Source organism: Bactrocera oleae, chromosome 2 (genome assembly GCF_042242935.1).
Source record: "Bactrocera oleae isolate idBacOlea1 chromosome 2, idBacOlea1, whole genome shotgun sequence".
Lineage (NCBI taxonomy): Eukaryota > Metazoa > Arthropoda > Insecta > Diptera > Tephritidae > Bactrocera > Bactrocera oleae.
Window position 1 is genome coordinate 2762498 of NC_091536.1, and position 16497 is coordinate 2778994.

The 16497-nt window shown below is 35.0% G+C and overlaps 3 protein-coding genes across 4 annotated transcripts in view; all 3 read left to right on the top strand.

Annotated features, from left to right (window-relative positions):
- Nucleotides 1-16497, top strand: part of LOC106622710 (uncharacterized) — a 28866-nt gene that overhangs the window by 1198 nt on the left and 11171 nt on the right. Inside the window, exons 4-6 of the mRNA XM_070112404.1 lie at nt 58-410; nt 496-908; nt 985-1183. Of these exons, the coding sequence (XP_069968505.1) occupies nt 58-410; nt 496-908; nt 985-1183 (965 nt within the window). The remainder of the gene's footprint in view (nt 1-57; nt 411-495; nt 909-984; nt 1184-16497) is intronic.
- LOC106622171 (facilitated trehalose transporter Tret1) lies at nt 1186-8363 on the top strand. 2 transcript variants are annotated; one of them, XM_070106816.1, is made up of 6 exons: nt 1186-1386; nt 6258-6487; nt 6557-6687; nt 6753-7111; nt 7183-7595; nt 8048-8363. In XM_070106816.1, the coding sequence occupies exons 1-6, from the start codon at nt 1374-1376 to the stop codon at nt 8246-8248; spliced, it is 1347 nt and encodes a 448-aa protein (XP_069962917.1). In that variant the 5' UTR covers nt 1186-1373; the 3' UTR covers nt 8249-8363. The 2 variants fall into 2 exon arrangements, with proteins under 2 accessions (XP_069962917.1, XP_069962914.1); XM_070106813.1 differs by lacking the exon at nt 1186-1386 and adding an exon at nt 4666-4909.
- On the top strand, nt 9786-13848 carry LOC138856282 (facilitated trehalose transporter Tret1-like). The gene is made up of 6 exons (XM_070106809.1): nt 9786-9988; nt 12072-12301; nt 12357-12487; nt 12558-12925; nt 12987-13399; nt 13523-13848. Exons 1-6 carry the CDS (start codon nt 9922-9924, stop codon nt 13721-13723), a joined length of 1410 nt encoding a protein of 469 aa, XP_069962910.1. The 5' UTR covers nt 9786-9921; the 3' UTR covers nt 13724-13848.

Here is a 16497-nt window from a genome sequence, read left to right on the forward strand (position 1 = left end):
GGTACAGTAATTCAAATGGACTTCCTCTCATTTCTTTTGTTTTACATATCATTTCAGCATACGTGGTGCCCTTACAGCCATGGCTATGATGTTCTTCAGCACGGGTTTGCTGTGCGGTTATATATTGGCGACTTATCTCGACTACTACCTAATACCCTGCATCATTGTTGTGCTTCCTATTATCTACCTTGTGGGAAATTTATTCCTTCCAGAGACACCACAGTGTTTATTGAAGCATGGCAGTGAGAAGGAAGCTGAGTTGTCCTTCAACTTCTATAAAAACATTGAACCCCAGAAAAATGTAGAATGCTTTGCTACACAAGCGCCTATGGCAATTAGTGAATTCCAAGAACTAAAAGCTGCTATTGAGCTAGGTGGTCTCTCAGCACCTGTCATAATCAAGGATTTCCGTAGGTTGAAACACAAATACGAACCTTTGTTCTTCCATATACATATATGCTTAACTAATCCACTAGTTTAATTATTTTTAATCAGTTAATAGAGCTACGCTTTTCAATTTCTTCACCGCCGCCATTTTGTGCTTACTCAATCAGCTGTCTGGCAGTTTTGCCATTATCAATTACATGGCGAATGTATTTGCCGCATCCGGTTCAACCATCGACCCAAATATTAGCGCCATCGTGATGGGATTCGTACAAATACTGGGCTCGCTATCGGCCACGATGTTGGTCGAACGTTTCGGACGTCGACCTTTGCTTTTGTCATCGGCTGTCGGCATGATGGCTGGTATGTATGGTTTTGGTGCATTCGTGCAATTTACCGACGACGAAACGAAAGCCGCCTATAACTGGGTGCCAATCGTATTCATGACGCTAGTGGTATTTACGGCTTCTTACGGAGTTTTTGGTATATTCTTCACCATTGTCGTGGAGATGCATCCGGCGAAGGTGAGTATCAGAGAAGACTGCAAATAGATTTATACAAAGTAATATATTTATATAACAAATGATGTACACTTTTTAGATCCGGGTGCAGGCTTTATCGATTTGTATGCTATTTAACAGCGTATTGGTGTTTATAACATTGAAGCTGTATCCATTTTTCTTATTTAATTTGGGTATTACCGTTACAATGTATTCATGTGCCAGTGTTTGTGTGGCTGCTGGTACTTATCTGTATATTTTTCTGCCGGAAACGAAAGGCAAATCAATGGAGAAGGATTAGAAACTTTGATTTTAGCTAATTTATAGTTGTACAACTTTTTAACTGTTATTTACGTTTATGTTAATGTTTCTTAAATTTAAATTAAGAATTCAATTTTTCTTTTTGTAAATTGTATATTTCGTAAATTTAACGTTCCAGCATATTGAAAAAGTACCCGTTGTCAATCATCTAAAATTTGAAGAGAAAAAATGAAGAAATTTGGTGAGTTTGTTTAAATTAAAGTTTTCAAAATGTAAAAAACCATCCAATATTTATTTTAAAATTACAGTAACTTATTCAATATAGTGAATATTTTCAATTTAAATTGTAGTTTTAACAAAAATTTTAATACCTAAAACTAATCGAGATAGATATAGTATACACCACGTACCCAAATGGGAAGGATAACGAAACGAATTGAATTCCGGGTGACTGTCCGTCCGCCAGTGCACGCCGCAATAAACAAAGAAAGATATTTCAATGAGACTTAATACACCAATTAAGGAACAAAACTGTTATTTAGTACAGGTAACCGTAGTAAGTAGTGGCAATGTTTAATGTTGATATCTTATATACCTCTGAAGCTAAATCAACTACACTTGCTGCGTTTTCTAACCCCTTTTTATACAGTGTGAAAATAGATTAAATTGGATATTAATCACTTCCATCCCCTATATAACCGATTATATTAAAACAATTAAAAGGGTGAAAACTCAATAAATAAATACGTCACAATTTCTTCTAATCTTCTTTTTACTTTTCGGTAAAATTTCAAATCTCAGAAACTATCAATTCGATTTTTTTTCGAGAAAATCTTTTAAAGTTAATATCATTTGTTTAAATGGGTAAAATCGGGTCAATGCTAGTGGAACTGCTCCCATAAACCTCTTTTTCAAACTTCCGACTGATTTTATTCCGCAAATATTAGTCAAAATATGAGTTATCTTAAGAAAATTAAGTGAACGTATAACATTGGACACTTAAGCTATAGTTAATACCGAAAATGATAATACATAAAAATGTCGCAAATAAATTCAATTATCTATATTCGACCTAATTGTAAGTGGGTTTCAATCATATTTGGCATTCTATTATCTAATACTATATGGCATTTTGTGGGCATGTTAGTTGTCCGATTTTATCCATCTGCATTATCTAGCTCCTCAGAGTGAAAAGCAATCAATACTTGTACCAAACTGCATTACAATATCTCAATTTCTACTCAAGTACTGATCTACTCGTTCTGATCATTTTGATAACTATGTTTATCTGTTTTAGGTATTTAGGGCAACGAAAATAATATATTCTGTTGTAGCATGTTCCGAGAGCAGGGTTGCGAATTTTTTTATTTAAAAATTAAATTTTTCATTTTTTAATCCAAGATGTTTTAATTCTAAAATAAGTTAGTTTCTTAATTCTTAGTTATATCCATGAGATTAAAATTTTTCATTATTATTTTTCAATACGGTAGTTGATTTTCAGGATTACATATGGATTATTATTATTATTTTTTTATCCCGTATTTGGGATAAAAAAAAATGTAACTCAAAAGTTAATTCAATTATTTTTTAATGCATTAAATGAAACCCTCTGTGCGAGAGTGTAAAAATTTGAACATTAGTTTAAGCGCCATATAATTTCATTTCTTTTCATTTATAATATGTGTATTCCGTAATAATTGTAAATATTTTCGCTTTTTACTCGTCTAATAAATATGAGGTATTAAAGTAATTTACGTTTTATTTTATTATTTATACGGCTTAGGTCGTTTTAAGCTTATATACGTACTCGTATACATATATAAAATATATAACGGGTGATGCAAAAAGAGGTAGTCTTTTCAATAGCCGTTTTTTGACAGATCACGTGTCAATCGGGTCATGTTCTCATGTTATTTTTGTTCAATATTGCTCGGCCTTTTATCGTAAAAAGACTTATGCCAGATTAACGTTTACAAATCGTTCAACTTTATTATGAAAACTCACTTTCTGTAAAGAATGTGTTTCGCGTGCTTCGCTCAACTTATGGTCAAAATAATCGGCCTACTGAGCGTACACCATTACTCATTTAAGACCCAGCGTTCATTATTGGATAATATTCGACCGAATAGACCACGTCCAGCATGTAGTGAAGAAAATATAGCTCCCGTAGCTGAGAGTGTCCACGTGAAGAGTTGATTCGGCGTCGTTCGCAGCGACTGAGCTATGGAACGAAGAACTGAAGCCGCTTGACCTTCCAAGCAACATCGCATCACTCTATGGGCTCTTGAAAAGAGTTGTAAACAAGAAAAATTGTCGTATTTGGGACGAAGAGCAAACTGAAGAGATTCAAAAGCTGCCATTTTATCCAGAAAAAAAAGGGTTTTTTGAGGTTTCTGGGCCGGTGATATGATGATGACCGACTATTTGATGCCTGAAATTGAAGCTCGTTATTTCGGCGACATTTGGTTTCAAGAAGACGGCGGCACTTCCCACACATCGCATCAATCAATTAATTTATTGAAAGAACTCTTCGGTGCGCAGATAACTTCACGTGTTGGGCCGGTCGATTGGTCATAAAGATCATGGGGATATGTAAAGTCTAAAGTCTATGCGGACAATACCGCTTCGATTCAGGCCTTGGAGCAAAACATCACGCGTGTCATTCGTCAATTACCAGTCGAAATGCTCGAACGAGTCATCGAAAATTGGATTCAATGGATGGACCATCTAAGACGTAGCCGCGGCCAAAGTTTAAAACAGATAATTTTAAAAAAATAAATACTAAGGAATGTTCTTTTTAATGATAAATAACATTCCCCATTAAATTTGAATTTTCTGTGTTTCTGTCTTTCAAAAATTAGGAAACCTCGAAATGGATTACCCTATATAATGGTAAAATTTTATTCGTTTTATAAAGCTATTTTAAAGAAATCTAGATAAAGAGTACCGTTGTTGTCAGATCATAAGTAACAAAAACGTAAAAGTTTTGAAATAGACACCGTAATATGAAATTAACAGCCTAAAACACGCATAAAGTTACAGAAATACACACCCTTTTTCAGTATTCCTCAAAAATTACTATCATAGCTAATCACAACGTAGCTAATAATTCCTTAATTTTCTCGAAACTAGAGTGACCGATACAATAGACAGAGCTTAACTTCAAAAAGTTTAGAGCTGAATATAACTGTTAATGGCGAATGCTTGGGAAACTTGAAAATATGGAGAACCTGGGATAATTACGTGCCCGAGGGAAATAAATAAATAGAAAGCTCTCGATGCTTCCACACGAAAAGCATTAGCATTCTCTACAAAATTATATCAAAATGGCCACCCTATATCAGTTCCTCAAATGATTATAGCTCTTCGAAATTTATAACTATCATATTGTTGTTAAAATAGAAAGTTTTAAATATATTAATTGCGCTTTAATTACTAATACTATGCAAATTATGTCAGCCATGTTTGACAATAATTTTGATAATAATTACGCAGATAAACTAGTAATATATAGTTTATATCGCAAATACTATTACACTTATAATAAGTCCAGTTGTCTTTTGAATATTAAATGAGTGCACGTTTACTAGACGATACGAACAGGTCGTGAGCCACTCCGCTGGAATTGAAGTGAATTTGAAGATTCAAAGTATTTTTGTGGCTTTTTTAATATTCGCGGTTTGGATTTAACGACAGCATGCTGGAGAATAAATTGACAATTTTTAGAAAACAATATCGCATGCAAATATTAGGCGCACTCACGTGTAAGTTTAGAGAATTTAGCTGTAAAACTAGTATGTATTTTAATGAACAAAAGTATTCTATTGAAATGTGTTGGTTTTAACTAAATCAGAGATTTTGTCTGAAGTAGAATAATTAAAGGAATAAATGATCGTCTGGAGTGTACATTAAGGTGTCCCAAGGTTCTCGAAAATTGAATCGCACACCCTCTATTTTTTACTTCCACTTTAGTGACCCGTTCGAATTGGCTCCCGTTGGCGCTGCAAAAAAGACTTATTTTAGGTTGGGCAATATCAAACAAACTGTCTAAGTTCCAGACAGGCACGGTTTATCGTAATCCTACCTTCACCAACTTCAGTTTTCAATTATTTCAAGATGATTCAAATAAATTAAACACATAGCTCACAAAAAGAAACTTTTACTTTTTTGGGACACCATAGTGTACATGTTCATTATCAAATAAAAAGGTAAAAAAAACTTTAGTTTCGATTAAATGATTTTCCGACACACTTTCTGCTGATAAATGAGGTGGCTATGGTAAAAAGACATGATTTTATATTTTAATTTTATTGGTTTGCTACTACTGGCTGAGCCTTACGTGGGCTTTTCCAGCATAGGTAAACTACTCAGATTTGCGCAGTCCAAATATCTTTTCCTTCTAAATCGCAAGAGGTCTAGTGCGCTCTCCTCTAGCTGTGGAGGTTTTAACTAGTCGATGTCCAAGTTGTCCATATGGTACGTTTAAAGTTGTCGAATTTATTTAAAAGAAGACGAATTCGAATTAAATCAACATTTCCTTCTTGACAATTCTGGCTTCGTAAGATCAAGGCCAAAATAACTTGGACTTCACACCTTCCGACATCAAGGTGAGTTAGCAAGAATAGCTAAAAAATGTATACATGAGATCTCTTTATAGGAGTTTTTAAGCGTGATCTCCATTACAAAGGTCAGTCACTGAACCTAGCTTATTAGTAATATACTTGTTATCTTTGCTCAATTTTTATACCCTGAACAGGGTATGTTAAGTTTGTCACGATGTTTGTAACACCCAGAAGGAAACTTCGAAGACCTTACAAAATATATACAAATTATTGGCATGACGAGTCATATCCGTCGCGCTGTATATATGGGAACTAGACCCGCAGTCTTGCACACGTCCTTTTCTCTCCTAGAAGCTGCTAATTTGCCGAGAAACTTTTTATTTCCGACGAGATATCTTCATGAAATTTGGCTCGAATTTTGTGAGTCAACGGTTCAACCTTCGAAGAAGTTATAAAAATCGGACCACTTAGCATATTTTAACAAGTTCTTGTATAGAATATTTTGTATTTGTATAATAATATTTTTTGTTTTCATCATTTTGAATTTCAGTTCAAATTATGAATTTCGCACATGGTTTCGGCACGGGATGGTTGTCACCGATAGTACAAATTATACAATCACCTGAAACACCGTTAAGTTTTCCTGTTACCGTTGAACATATTTCCTGGATAGGTTCGATGTTTGGTTTTGGGTTTTTGTCTGGGAACATTCTGTTTGCGGTAACGATCAATCGCTTTCGACGCAAATTTAATTTGTATATTTTGGCTTTTCCACACATGGTAAGCGTAATAACTGAGGTATAAAGATTCTTTTTATTAACTTCGGGTTAAATTTATACTTCTCATTAGATTTTTTGGATACTGGCTTACTTTGCTGAAAATATCGACTATCTATATGTGGCACGCTTCTTAGCTGGTGTCACAGGTGGCGGGTTGTTCGTGATTGGACCGATTTTTCAGAGCGAAATTTTAAACAAAAAGTGAGGAGTGAAATGTAACAAAATTCTTAGTAGTTGGTTAACTTTTCGTTTTACGTTTATTACAGTATACGCGGCGCTATAATGTCGTTGGGTATGTTGTTCCTCAGTGGTGGCACTGTAATGGGTTTCATATTGCCAACAGTACTGAACTACCACGTAATACCCTGTATTGCGTTGCTCTTTCCAATTGTGTTTCTAATAGCTCTATATTTCTTTCCGGAGACACCACAAAGCCTGCTAAAAAGCAATAATCTCACTGAAGCCAAAGCTGCTTTTGATTTTTATAACGGCGTAGGAACTGAGAAAAGTCCGTCGTTCCGCTCAAGCGTAAATGCGTCGGAGCCAGTGCAAAATGAATTTGAAGAGCTAAGTACAAATATTTTAAAAGGCGACTCCAGCCAATCTGTCACAATGGATGACTTCCGTAAGTATTCGTGAAGCATACCTCCTAAACATCCCAGAAATATATGGTACTTAGATCTTACGTTTTTATAGTCACAAAATCTGCACTCAAGGCGTTTGCTAACGGCACTGTGCTGTGCATTCTTTACCAGTTATCGGGCTGCTTCGCTTTTCTCAACTACATGACCTCAATATTTGCCGCATCTGGTTCGGTAATGGATCCATACTTCTGCACAAATATTGTTGGCATCACACATATTATCGGTTGTTGCATTGCCACAGTATTAGCGGAGCATATTGGTAGAAGAGCGTTGTTGTTTTTCTCAACAATAGGCATGGCTGTGAGCATGTTCATCTTTGGCGTCTTCCTCCAGCTCGCAGACACCCGGTTGATGGAAATGTATTATTGGGCGCCACTTGTCTTCATGATGATTGTGATCTTTTTTACAGCTAGTGGACTTTTTGGCAGTTTCTACACTATTCTGGTTGAAGTTTTGCCGGTAAAGGTGAGTTCTATCTGGTAGAAATTTTGTTTCATGAAACATTTCTACTAATTGGTTATACATTAACGGTCGTGGTGGCGCAATAATTAGACAAACGTACTACCTTACGTACGAGTATGTGTAAGACCGGTATGCGTTCCCAATTCCGACAGCGCCAACAGCGCTCTCCCGTGAGCAGGCAACAATCAAATTCCGAGCGTGTTTCAGTCATGAAAAATATTTTAATAAAATGTATAAGGCATACAGATGCCACATAAAATTAGTGTGCTCCGATATTGAATAGGATAAAGAGAATCCACAAATTTTAAACAGTGCAAAATAGATTAAGAAGCATACTAATTGGGATTTGAAAAATTGGCGAAGAATTTAGTTGAATTTACGTCTCACAATTTTTATCTGAATTTCATTTTAATAAGAAAATATTTTCATTTTGCTGACTTTTCTCTTTTCTGCAGATTCGCACTCTAGCATTACCCATGGAAATGACTATATTCAGTTTGCTAGTAGTCATTATACTGAAAATATTTCCATATCTCTTATTTGAACTGGGAGTCTCCACTACCATGTACAGTTCAGCGACAATATGTGTGGTTACCACCATATATTTATATATATTTTTACCGGAAACGAAAGGCAAATCAATGGACGCAGAATAGAAAATAAGTTCAATTAATTTCGTACATAGTAAAAGACTTTTTTACCATTTAAGTATTATATTTATCGAGTTAAAATGTCTGAAATATTTAATAAAATATAGAATTGTTTGCGAAATTTTTTTTTTACCTTTTTTTGTGATAAAAATGTACCGGCTCAAAATACTTTCAACGGTAATATATTACATTTAATTGTCTACGACAGTGCGTGATGGCAAATCGCTTTAAGTGCATTTCAAAAAACAAAATCGCGATATCGTCAAAAATAAAAAAAAAATACTCTAATATCTCAGCAAAATTGCAAATTATTTGTCGCAACACTGTAGTATGTAGTTGACATTCAAACTGATCAATCAAAGTGAAGTTCTTATAAGGAAAACTATGAAGAACATGTAAAGGATGCAGCCGAAGTTAACGTTCTTACTTGTTCTTTTCAGCGATTTGCACGAATTTGTTTTATTTTCGAGTAGCTTTTTAATATAATTGAAAAGTACTTTCTATTTGCTTCTTCATAGCTGTTTTTGATTGTTAAACTTAATATTTGATGGACTGAAGAATCATTTCCATAAGAGCACACTAGTCTCAACATTTTTATACTCTCGCAACATATTGTTACAGAGTATAATAGTTTTTTCACCTAACGGTTGTTTGTATCACATAAAACTAATCGAGTTAGATATAGGGTTATACATACATAAATGATCGGAATGAAGAGACGAGTTGAAATCCGGCTGACTGTCTGTCCGTCCGTCTGTGCACGCTGTAACTTGAGTAAAAATTGAGATATCTTTATGAAACTTGGTACATATGTTTCTTGGTACCGTAAGAGAGTATGAAATGTTCGGGTTCACCCGAACTTAGAACTTCCTTACATGTTTATAGTAAAATTCTTACGAATTTATATCCAATTTAACATAATATTAAATTTGTTATACAGTTTGATAAATACGAGTATACATATATAATATATGGAGTAGATATGTCGAATAAGAGTATACTTTTGAAAAGTGTTTATGACAATCATCTAATTTGAAAGCTCTTTCATTGCCAGGTGCAACGACTGCCTTACCTGTCTATAATGATTGTTAAATGTTAAATACCATCACTCTACAGAGCTTTGAAATCAACATTAAAGACGAATAATATTGCAGTGTGTAACATTTTTTAAATATTATTTATGCTAATTAAACTCTAATAAGTAGTTTCTCGCGACATTTCAGTATTGACGAATAATATAACAAACATCAATCTAAAAGATTTCTATTTTTAGTGATAAGAAGGGTAAACTTTTTCTCAACTATCAGCGAATAATGCCCAATGGCAGACCGCATTACTGTATGGTTAATTGAAATTCGTTTTTGCATACAGTTATGAAAAATAAACAAAATTTATCCCAAACTCTCTAATCATCACTATAATTCGCGCTCTAAGGCAAATAATGTCAGACGCAAGGTGTTATTTATAATTCCAAAGATAAACCACTTTGGCAGAGAATCGTGTTGGTGACAATTTTGTGTGGTAGTGGGAGATTTCATTAGTGTAGTGATAACCGGTGACAGGCGTACGTCGTCTCTGTGGTGGATTTTTCAATAAAATTTGAGATACTGTGAGAATTTCCATTTATCTCTAAATATTTTTATCTTTCTCACAAGAATCATAAATATATATATAAAAATATGTTAACAACGAAGTTACCACTGCTTGGTAAACGGTATCGCATGCAGATACTGGTGGCGCTAACATGTGAGTAAATATGGATTATTTTAATGCATTAAAAGTTTGTAGAATTAAAACACGTGAGTTGGACTGAATCGAAAATTTCATGAGGTCTTTAAATCTGTTTGGCATAATATGAGGATTGTCGGTGACCTTCACTGCGATTGTTGCTGTTGTAATCGTAGAAAAAGCAGGATAAGACCTCAGTTCACCTAGACTCGGCTGTCGGAACGTAGCTCCATTTTGGTTTTCAGCGGATATTTTATAAGAGCGTAAAAAATGCCTGTAAGACCCCCATCAGGCTTTTTCGAAACTTGTTGCGATAAGAAGATCATTGGGCGAGAAATATGAGAAGTAGTTATGGAACAGCAAATCTAACAAAACTTGAAAAGTCCTATGCAAAAGTAAAGGTGAAGGATCATTAATCAAGGGTCATCATCATTTGGCGTGAAATTGAGCATTTTTATCGGATCACTAGAGCATATAGCTGCCATATTAACTGAACGATCGGAGTAAAGTGCTTTGCATGGAAAACCCTTTCAATAGACGAGATATTTTCACAAAATTAGGCATAGATTATTGTCTAAGGCAACAATGTGATCTCCGAAAAAATTGTTCAGATCAGATCACTCTAGCATATAACTGCTATACAAACTGAACGAACGAAAACAAGTGCTTGTATGGAACATTTGTATTTGTGAAGGGTATTATAGCTTCGGTGAAACCGAAGTTAACGTTTTTTCTTGTTTATACTCTTCGAACGTTAGCAAAACTTTATTTAAAAAGTTTTCCGAAAGAATTCAACATCATTATTCGACGTATTCGTGAATGAATTACAATCAAATTTGGTATTTTATTTAGTTATCTTCTCACTTAGTTTTCAAATGAGATAAATGTTATATAAACTCTACCGAAGAAGCAAAATTTAATTTAAATTTAAATCGGGAATTATTATATTTTCCATATTAAGGCAGAATACATTAATTTGAACATTGCTCAGGTATACTTGAAATCATATTTCCAAGCAATTTTATAAATATATAACTCACACAGTGTAACGACATATTCCTAATAAGGCTTGTTAGCGTTAAAACGAAAGTTATTATATAAAATATAGTATATTGGGGTGGGCGTAATTCGGATATATGGTATAAGGCCAACCGGAAGTTTAAAAATTTTATATTAGGTATTATATATTGAGTCTACGGAATGGAGTAACCCGTTTGATCTATGTTTGGCAATACTATTAAACAATACTAATAAATTGCTCCCTAGGTTTTATTAAGGTACCTCACGTATCATCACCAATATACATATGGTATGTACAAGCATATGGAGTAAAGTCAGCCGGATATTGATATTAGTTATATGGGAGTTAGGGCATGTTTTCATCCGATTTTATAGATTTAAGACACAAATATAAATTGTTAATAATAAAACACGTTCTCTCGTTTTCCCTAAGATAATCAATTGGATCAATTGGATGTTCGAAAATTTTCAAATTAGGTATATGTATTGACCCAATTCAATCCAGTTTTGACACAAGAGTATATTACTACGAAAGAAACATTCTTCCCGTATTCTGAAAAAAAATATCCCACAGATTGACTGATATTTGATGTGTGGGGGTTTGAACAGTTGTTTGCCTATTTTTGGACATAAGGTGGTATAGCGCACTATTCGGATAAAATTTTATCCCACTACATTTCTTGGTACTTGATTTGCATACCGGAAATAAGATATCCAAATAGCTGCACAAATTTGAATGATGAGACGGAAGTCCAACTAAAAAATAGCACTTGTTGTTCAAAAAAATCTATACAGAGGTCAACCAGACCAACGAAATACATTATAATTGGTGGATGGGGGTAAAGAATATTTGCTGTCGGGTCATTAAGTGTCGAAAGCATGCTAACTATCGTACGTGGTTCCGTATAATTAAAATCTTTTCGAAGTATCTATTTGTGCAATCATGCGAGTAGTGCATCTTAATGAATTCCAAAGGATAGATGGTGTAGAAGAACAGTAATTTGGGAGAAGGGGTGTACCGAGTAACTGTATTAATACTTGTATATTTCTAAAAGAGAGTTGATATTTTTACCACTTGCAGATCATATTATGAGCTTTGCTCATGGCCTTGGTATCGGATGGGTGTCACCCACGGTGCAAATAATACAATCGCCTCAGACACCGTTAAGTTTTCCCGTAACCGTAGAGCAGGTATCATGGATTGGTTCACTCTTCGGTTTCGGCTTTTTGAGTGGAAATATTATGTTTGGCCTCACTGTCAATCGCTTAAGTCGCAAATTGAATATGTATTTATTGGCGTTCCCTCATATGGTGAGTATCTCTATACAGTTACGCAAGTGATGGATTGTAATATGTTTGTTTTCAGCTTTTTTGGATCTTAAACTATTTTGTACAAAACGTAGAGTATCTCTATGCAGGACGTTTCTTCGCCGGTGTCACCAGTGGCGGTTTGTTCGTTATAGCGCCGATTTTCCTTAGTGAAATCCTAGATAAAAAGTGAGTGTGTCAATTTTGAAATAGATATGAAAAAAAATTATATTTTGAATTCTGCCCAAAATTTATACAGCATTCGTGGCGCACTCATGTCCATGGGCATGATGTTTCTTAGTTGCGGTGTATTAATTGGCTTTATACTACCCACAAAAGTCGACTACTATTTAACACCGTGTATTGCGGTGGCGCTACCCATAATTTACGTTGTAGTGTTTTGCTTCTTCCCGGAAACACCACAAAGCCTCCTGAAGAGTGGCCGCCTGTCTGAAGCGGAGGCAGCTTTCAATTTCTACAAAGGCATTAACAATGAAATTAACCCGCAGATGAGCAGGAGCGTTGAAGAATCGAAAACAGCACGGGAAGTGCAAAGCGAATTCGAAGAGTTGAAAACGATCATTTTAACAGGAAACGAGAACGTGCCTGTTAAAATAGATGACTTTTGTAGGTGTTGAAGTACTTTTGAATTTTAAAGGCGTATGCATCTAATTTGATTTTGTTACAGTTGAAAGGTCAGCACTCAAAGCATTTGCTGACACATTTGTGCTCTGCATACTGTATCAACTGTCGGGCAGCTTCGCTTTCCTCAACTACATGACTTCAATATTTGCCGCTTCGGGCTCCACAATGGATCCATATTTCTCTACCACAATTGTGGGCGTATCGCATATATGTGGTACGTTTTTCGCCACCGTTTTCGTGGAGCGATTTGGTAGAAGAGCTCTGTTGTTTTCTTCCACGACTGCTATGATTCTTGGCATGTTCGGGTTCGGCGCTTTTGTACAGTTAACCGATGCGACCACGAAAGCTCAATATGATTGGGCACCACTTATTTTTATGGTTGCAGTGGTTTTCACTTCGGCGTATGGACTTTTTGGAAACTTCTTCACCATGGTGGTGGAAATATTGCCGGCGAAGGTATTTTAATATAGGAGTATATAACTTTTTATTACTTATTATCAAATTAAGCCTACATTCTGTGAACATGCATTTTAATGGACTTACGATTGCATTTGTTTCAATTATCGTTTCCATTTTCAGATCCGTACCCAGGCCTTATCGATTTCGATGTGTTTTGTAAGCCTGTTAGTGTTCGTGATCCTGAAGTTATACCCATATTTTCTTTTCGAATTGGGTATTCCCACCACAATGTATACATCTGGGACAATATCTGTTGTTACCACCATATATTTGTATTTATTGCTGCCAGAAACGAAAGGAAAATCAATGGACAAAGACTAAAAACTAATATACAAATTGGGCTTTGTAAAATACTCCAACAAAATGAAATAATTAAACAGTATTAAAAACTTGTTAAAATATATGGTTTAATGGTTCTTTTGGATACTACAAATATAAAAGTTAAATTAATAGCTTTTTAATTGAAATATATATTACACATATGGCTTAAAGTGAGTTTATAACGCATTGTTGAAATCAACATGACTTGAAGTTTGTGTCTTCATCTGATCACCAGAGGATCGGATATATGTACATTTATTGTCGTAATATGTAGAGAAATAAGCAGAGAAACAACCCGTTTTCCAAATTAAAATTTTCATATTATGCAGAACAGTAATATTCTTATATTGCTAAATAAGAAGTAACTAAGATACAATAGTGTAATGACATAATTCGGTATGCAGATTTCAGATCTACGATGATCTCGAGGAATGAGATTGTATCGTCTAGCACTTTATCCCTACTCTAATTCCAATAATCGGAAGCCCCATCACCTATGAATAATTTTGTCTTATTCGTCCATTTTAAAAGTAATTTCACTATGCCTCTCTCATAGAAGCCTTTCCTATTAGCAAAAAATTGAGATAATTGATTTTCACAAGTCTCTCTTCAACCGACTTCTTCACCAGCAAAATTGTTCGCCATGGACAGGAACAGATGGTAATCACTTGGTGCCAGGTCCGGAATATAAGGTGAATGCATAAGAACCTCTCAACCATGCTTCCGGAGCTTCTGGCGAGTCACTATCGATGTGTGTGGCCTGGCGTTGTTCTGATGGAACACAATTCCTCTATTATTGACCAAAGCTGGCTTCTTCTAGGTGATTAATTCGTTCAGACGGTCCAATTGTTGACAGTACAGTTCCGAGTTAAGAATTACCATATGGGAGCAGCTCATAGTAGATAATTCTCTGCCACCCACCAAACACACAGCAAAACCTTCCTGGCCGTCAATCCTGGCTTGGCCAACGTTTCCGCCGGTTCACCACGTTTCGACCACGACCGTTTTCGCTTGCGGTTGTCGTAAGTGATCCACTTTTCATCGCCAGTCACCAACCGCTTCAGAAATGGGTCGATTTTGTTCCGATTTAGCAGCGATTTGCAGATGGAAATTCGGTCCATGAAGTTTTTTTGCGTTAATCATGTCGCGCCCATACATGTAACTTATTTTCTTATTCAGCCTTATTCAATGGATTCCAAATGGTTTTTTATTCACTCGTTAGCTCTTGAGCAATCGAATCAATGCTTACATGACTATTCACAACATATTTTTATTTCAAGAACAGCTCTTCTGGATCCTGAACTATTTCGCACAGAGTGTCGAGTATCTCTACGCATCGCGTTTCTTTGCAGGGCTAACCAGCGGCGGCCTCTATGTGATTGGCCCTGTCTTTATTAGTGAGAGTTCAGCTAAAGAGTAAGTAAACAAATGTATATGTTCGTGTGTTTGTAAAAGTGAACTTACCGAGTATGGGCCGATGTATGTTTGTATGTATGTAGCTTTGTGTGAATATAAAGGGTTTTCCAATAAGGTTATATGATTAAGAAAAACAAAACGCACACACTAATTGTTAAGGACATTCAAAAGTTTTTTATTTAATGTGAAGTACAATCGATTCAATTAAATTTTGAATATAACATCATTCAAATAGTATCCACGACTTCTTTGCAGCAACGAATTCGTTGAACCCAATTTTCGAGTACTTTTTCCACTAAATCAAGTCGTATGTCATGACAAAAACTTTCTTCCAACTTTTCTCGCAATAATTCGGTTGTTATCCGTGTTATGTGGCACGTAGCCTCGTCTTATTGAAACTACAATATATGTTGTGAAGACCAACTTCTTCAAATTGCGGCCATAAAAAGTCATCGACGAATAGCGAGCACAGGTAATTGGAGAACGATTAATTTGTAAACGTTGTTCTTGAGAATATCTTTCAATGATCAAATTGTAAACATTACTGAATACAATGAAAAAAAATTACAGATCATAACATATTGAAAATGGTCGAAACAACACTTAGAAATTATATCATTCCTATCCTATCCCTATTGGAAAACCCGATATATTTGCTTATTCATTGCATTGTGAACAGCTGTTCCCCGCGATTATTATACTTTTACGGCTACCTCTTATCTAATTTTTATAGTACATGTATTAGACTTTATAATTGTTAAACAATAACAACTTATAAATTATAATATCTTGTTGTGAAAATGCTAACCAAATTTCAAATAAAAAAAAAACATGCTTATATTATACTTACACACCTCGAGCGTCGAGGGCTCAATAAGATCGCGATCGGAATATTGGTACTTTGGTAATTTTATTTTATCTTATCGCTAAGATCCTTAGATAGCTTTAATGCGTAAAAATTATAATTTGAAACGTCTGTATCGGTGTAACTCTTTAAAACTGATTCCAACACAATAAATATCTATTTATTATATCTATTTTAGAATGGTAGATAGATTTTTTGAGCTTGGTGTTGCCATGTACTGAAACCTCAATTAAGCCTTTAAATATCAAATTTATTTAGACAGGATAGAACTTGTTCAAAACCAACTTCTCCTTTCTGCTTTCAGAACTTTACTTTGCAATCCTTAGTCTCTTTTTCCGACTTATTCTATTCAGGTGTCAGTTACCTAATGCCAATCATTGGAAATGGTTAGTGTACTCTTTAAGGATAAGCTTTTGTCATACTTATTTTGAAGTCCACTTATTCTCTTTAATCCCAGACTTCATTTTCCTTCTATGGTAACATGCAACTTTCA

Excerpts from the sequence above, each read along its gene's own strand:
- LOC138856282 (XM_070106809.1), top strand. The coding sequence starts at position 9,922 with ATGTTAACAACGAAGTTACCACTGCTTGGTAAACGGTATCGCATGCAG. Across the intron at positions 12,488-12,557 it reads AGTGAAATCCTAGATAAAAA|CATTCGTGGCGCACTCATGT; the intron begins GTGAGTGTGTCA and ends AAATTTATACAG. Across the intron at positions 13,400-13,522 it reads TGGAAATATTGCCGGCGAAG|ATCCGTACCCAGGCCTTATC; the intron begins GTATTTTAATAT and ends TTCCATTTTCAG.
- LOC106622171 (XM_070106813.1), top strand. The coding sequence starts at position 4,843 with ATGCTGGAGAATAAATTGACAATTTTTAGAAAACAATATCGCATGCAA. Across the intron at positions 7,112-7,182 it reads TGTCACAATGGATGACTTCC|TCACAAAATCTGCACTCAAG; the intron begins GTAAGTATTCGT and ends ACGTTTTTATAG. Across the intron at positions 7,596-8,047 it reads TTGAAGTTTTGCCGGTAAAG|ATTCGCACTCTAGCATTACC; the intron begins GTGAGTTCTATC and ends TCTTTTCTGCAG.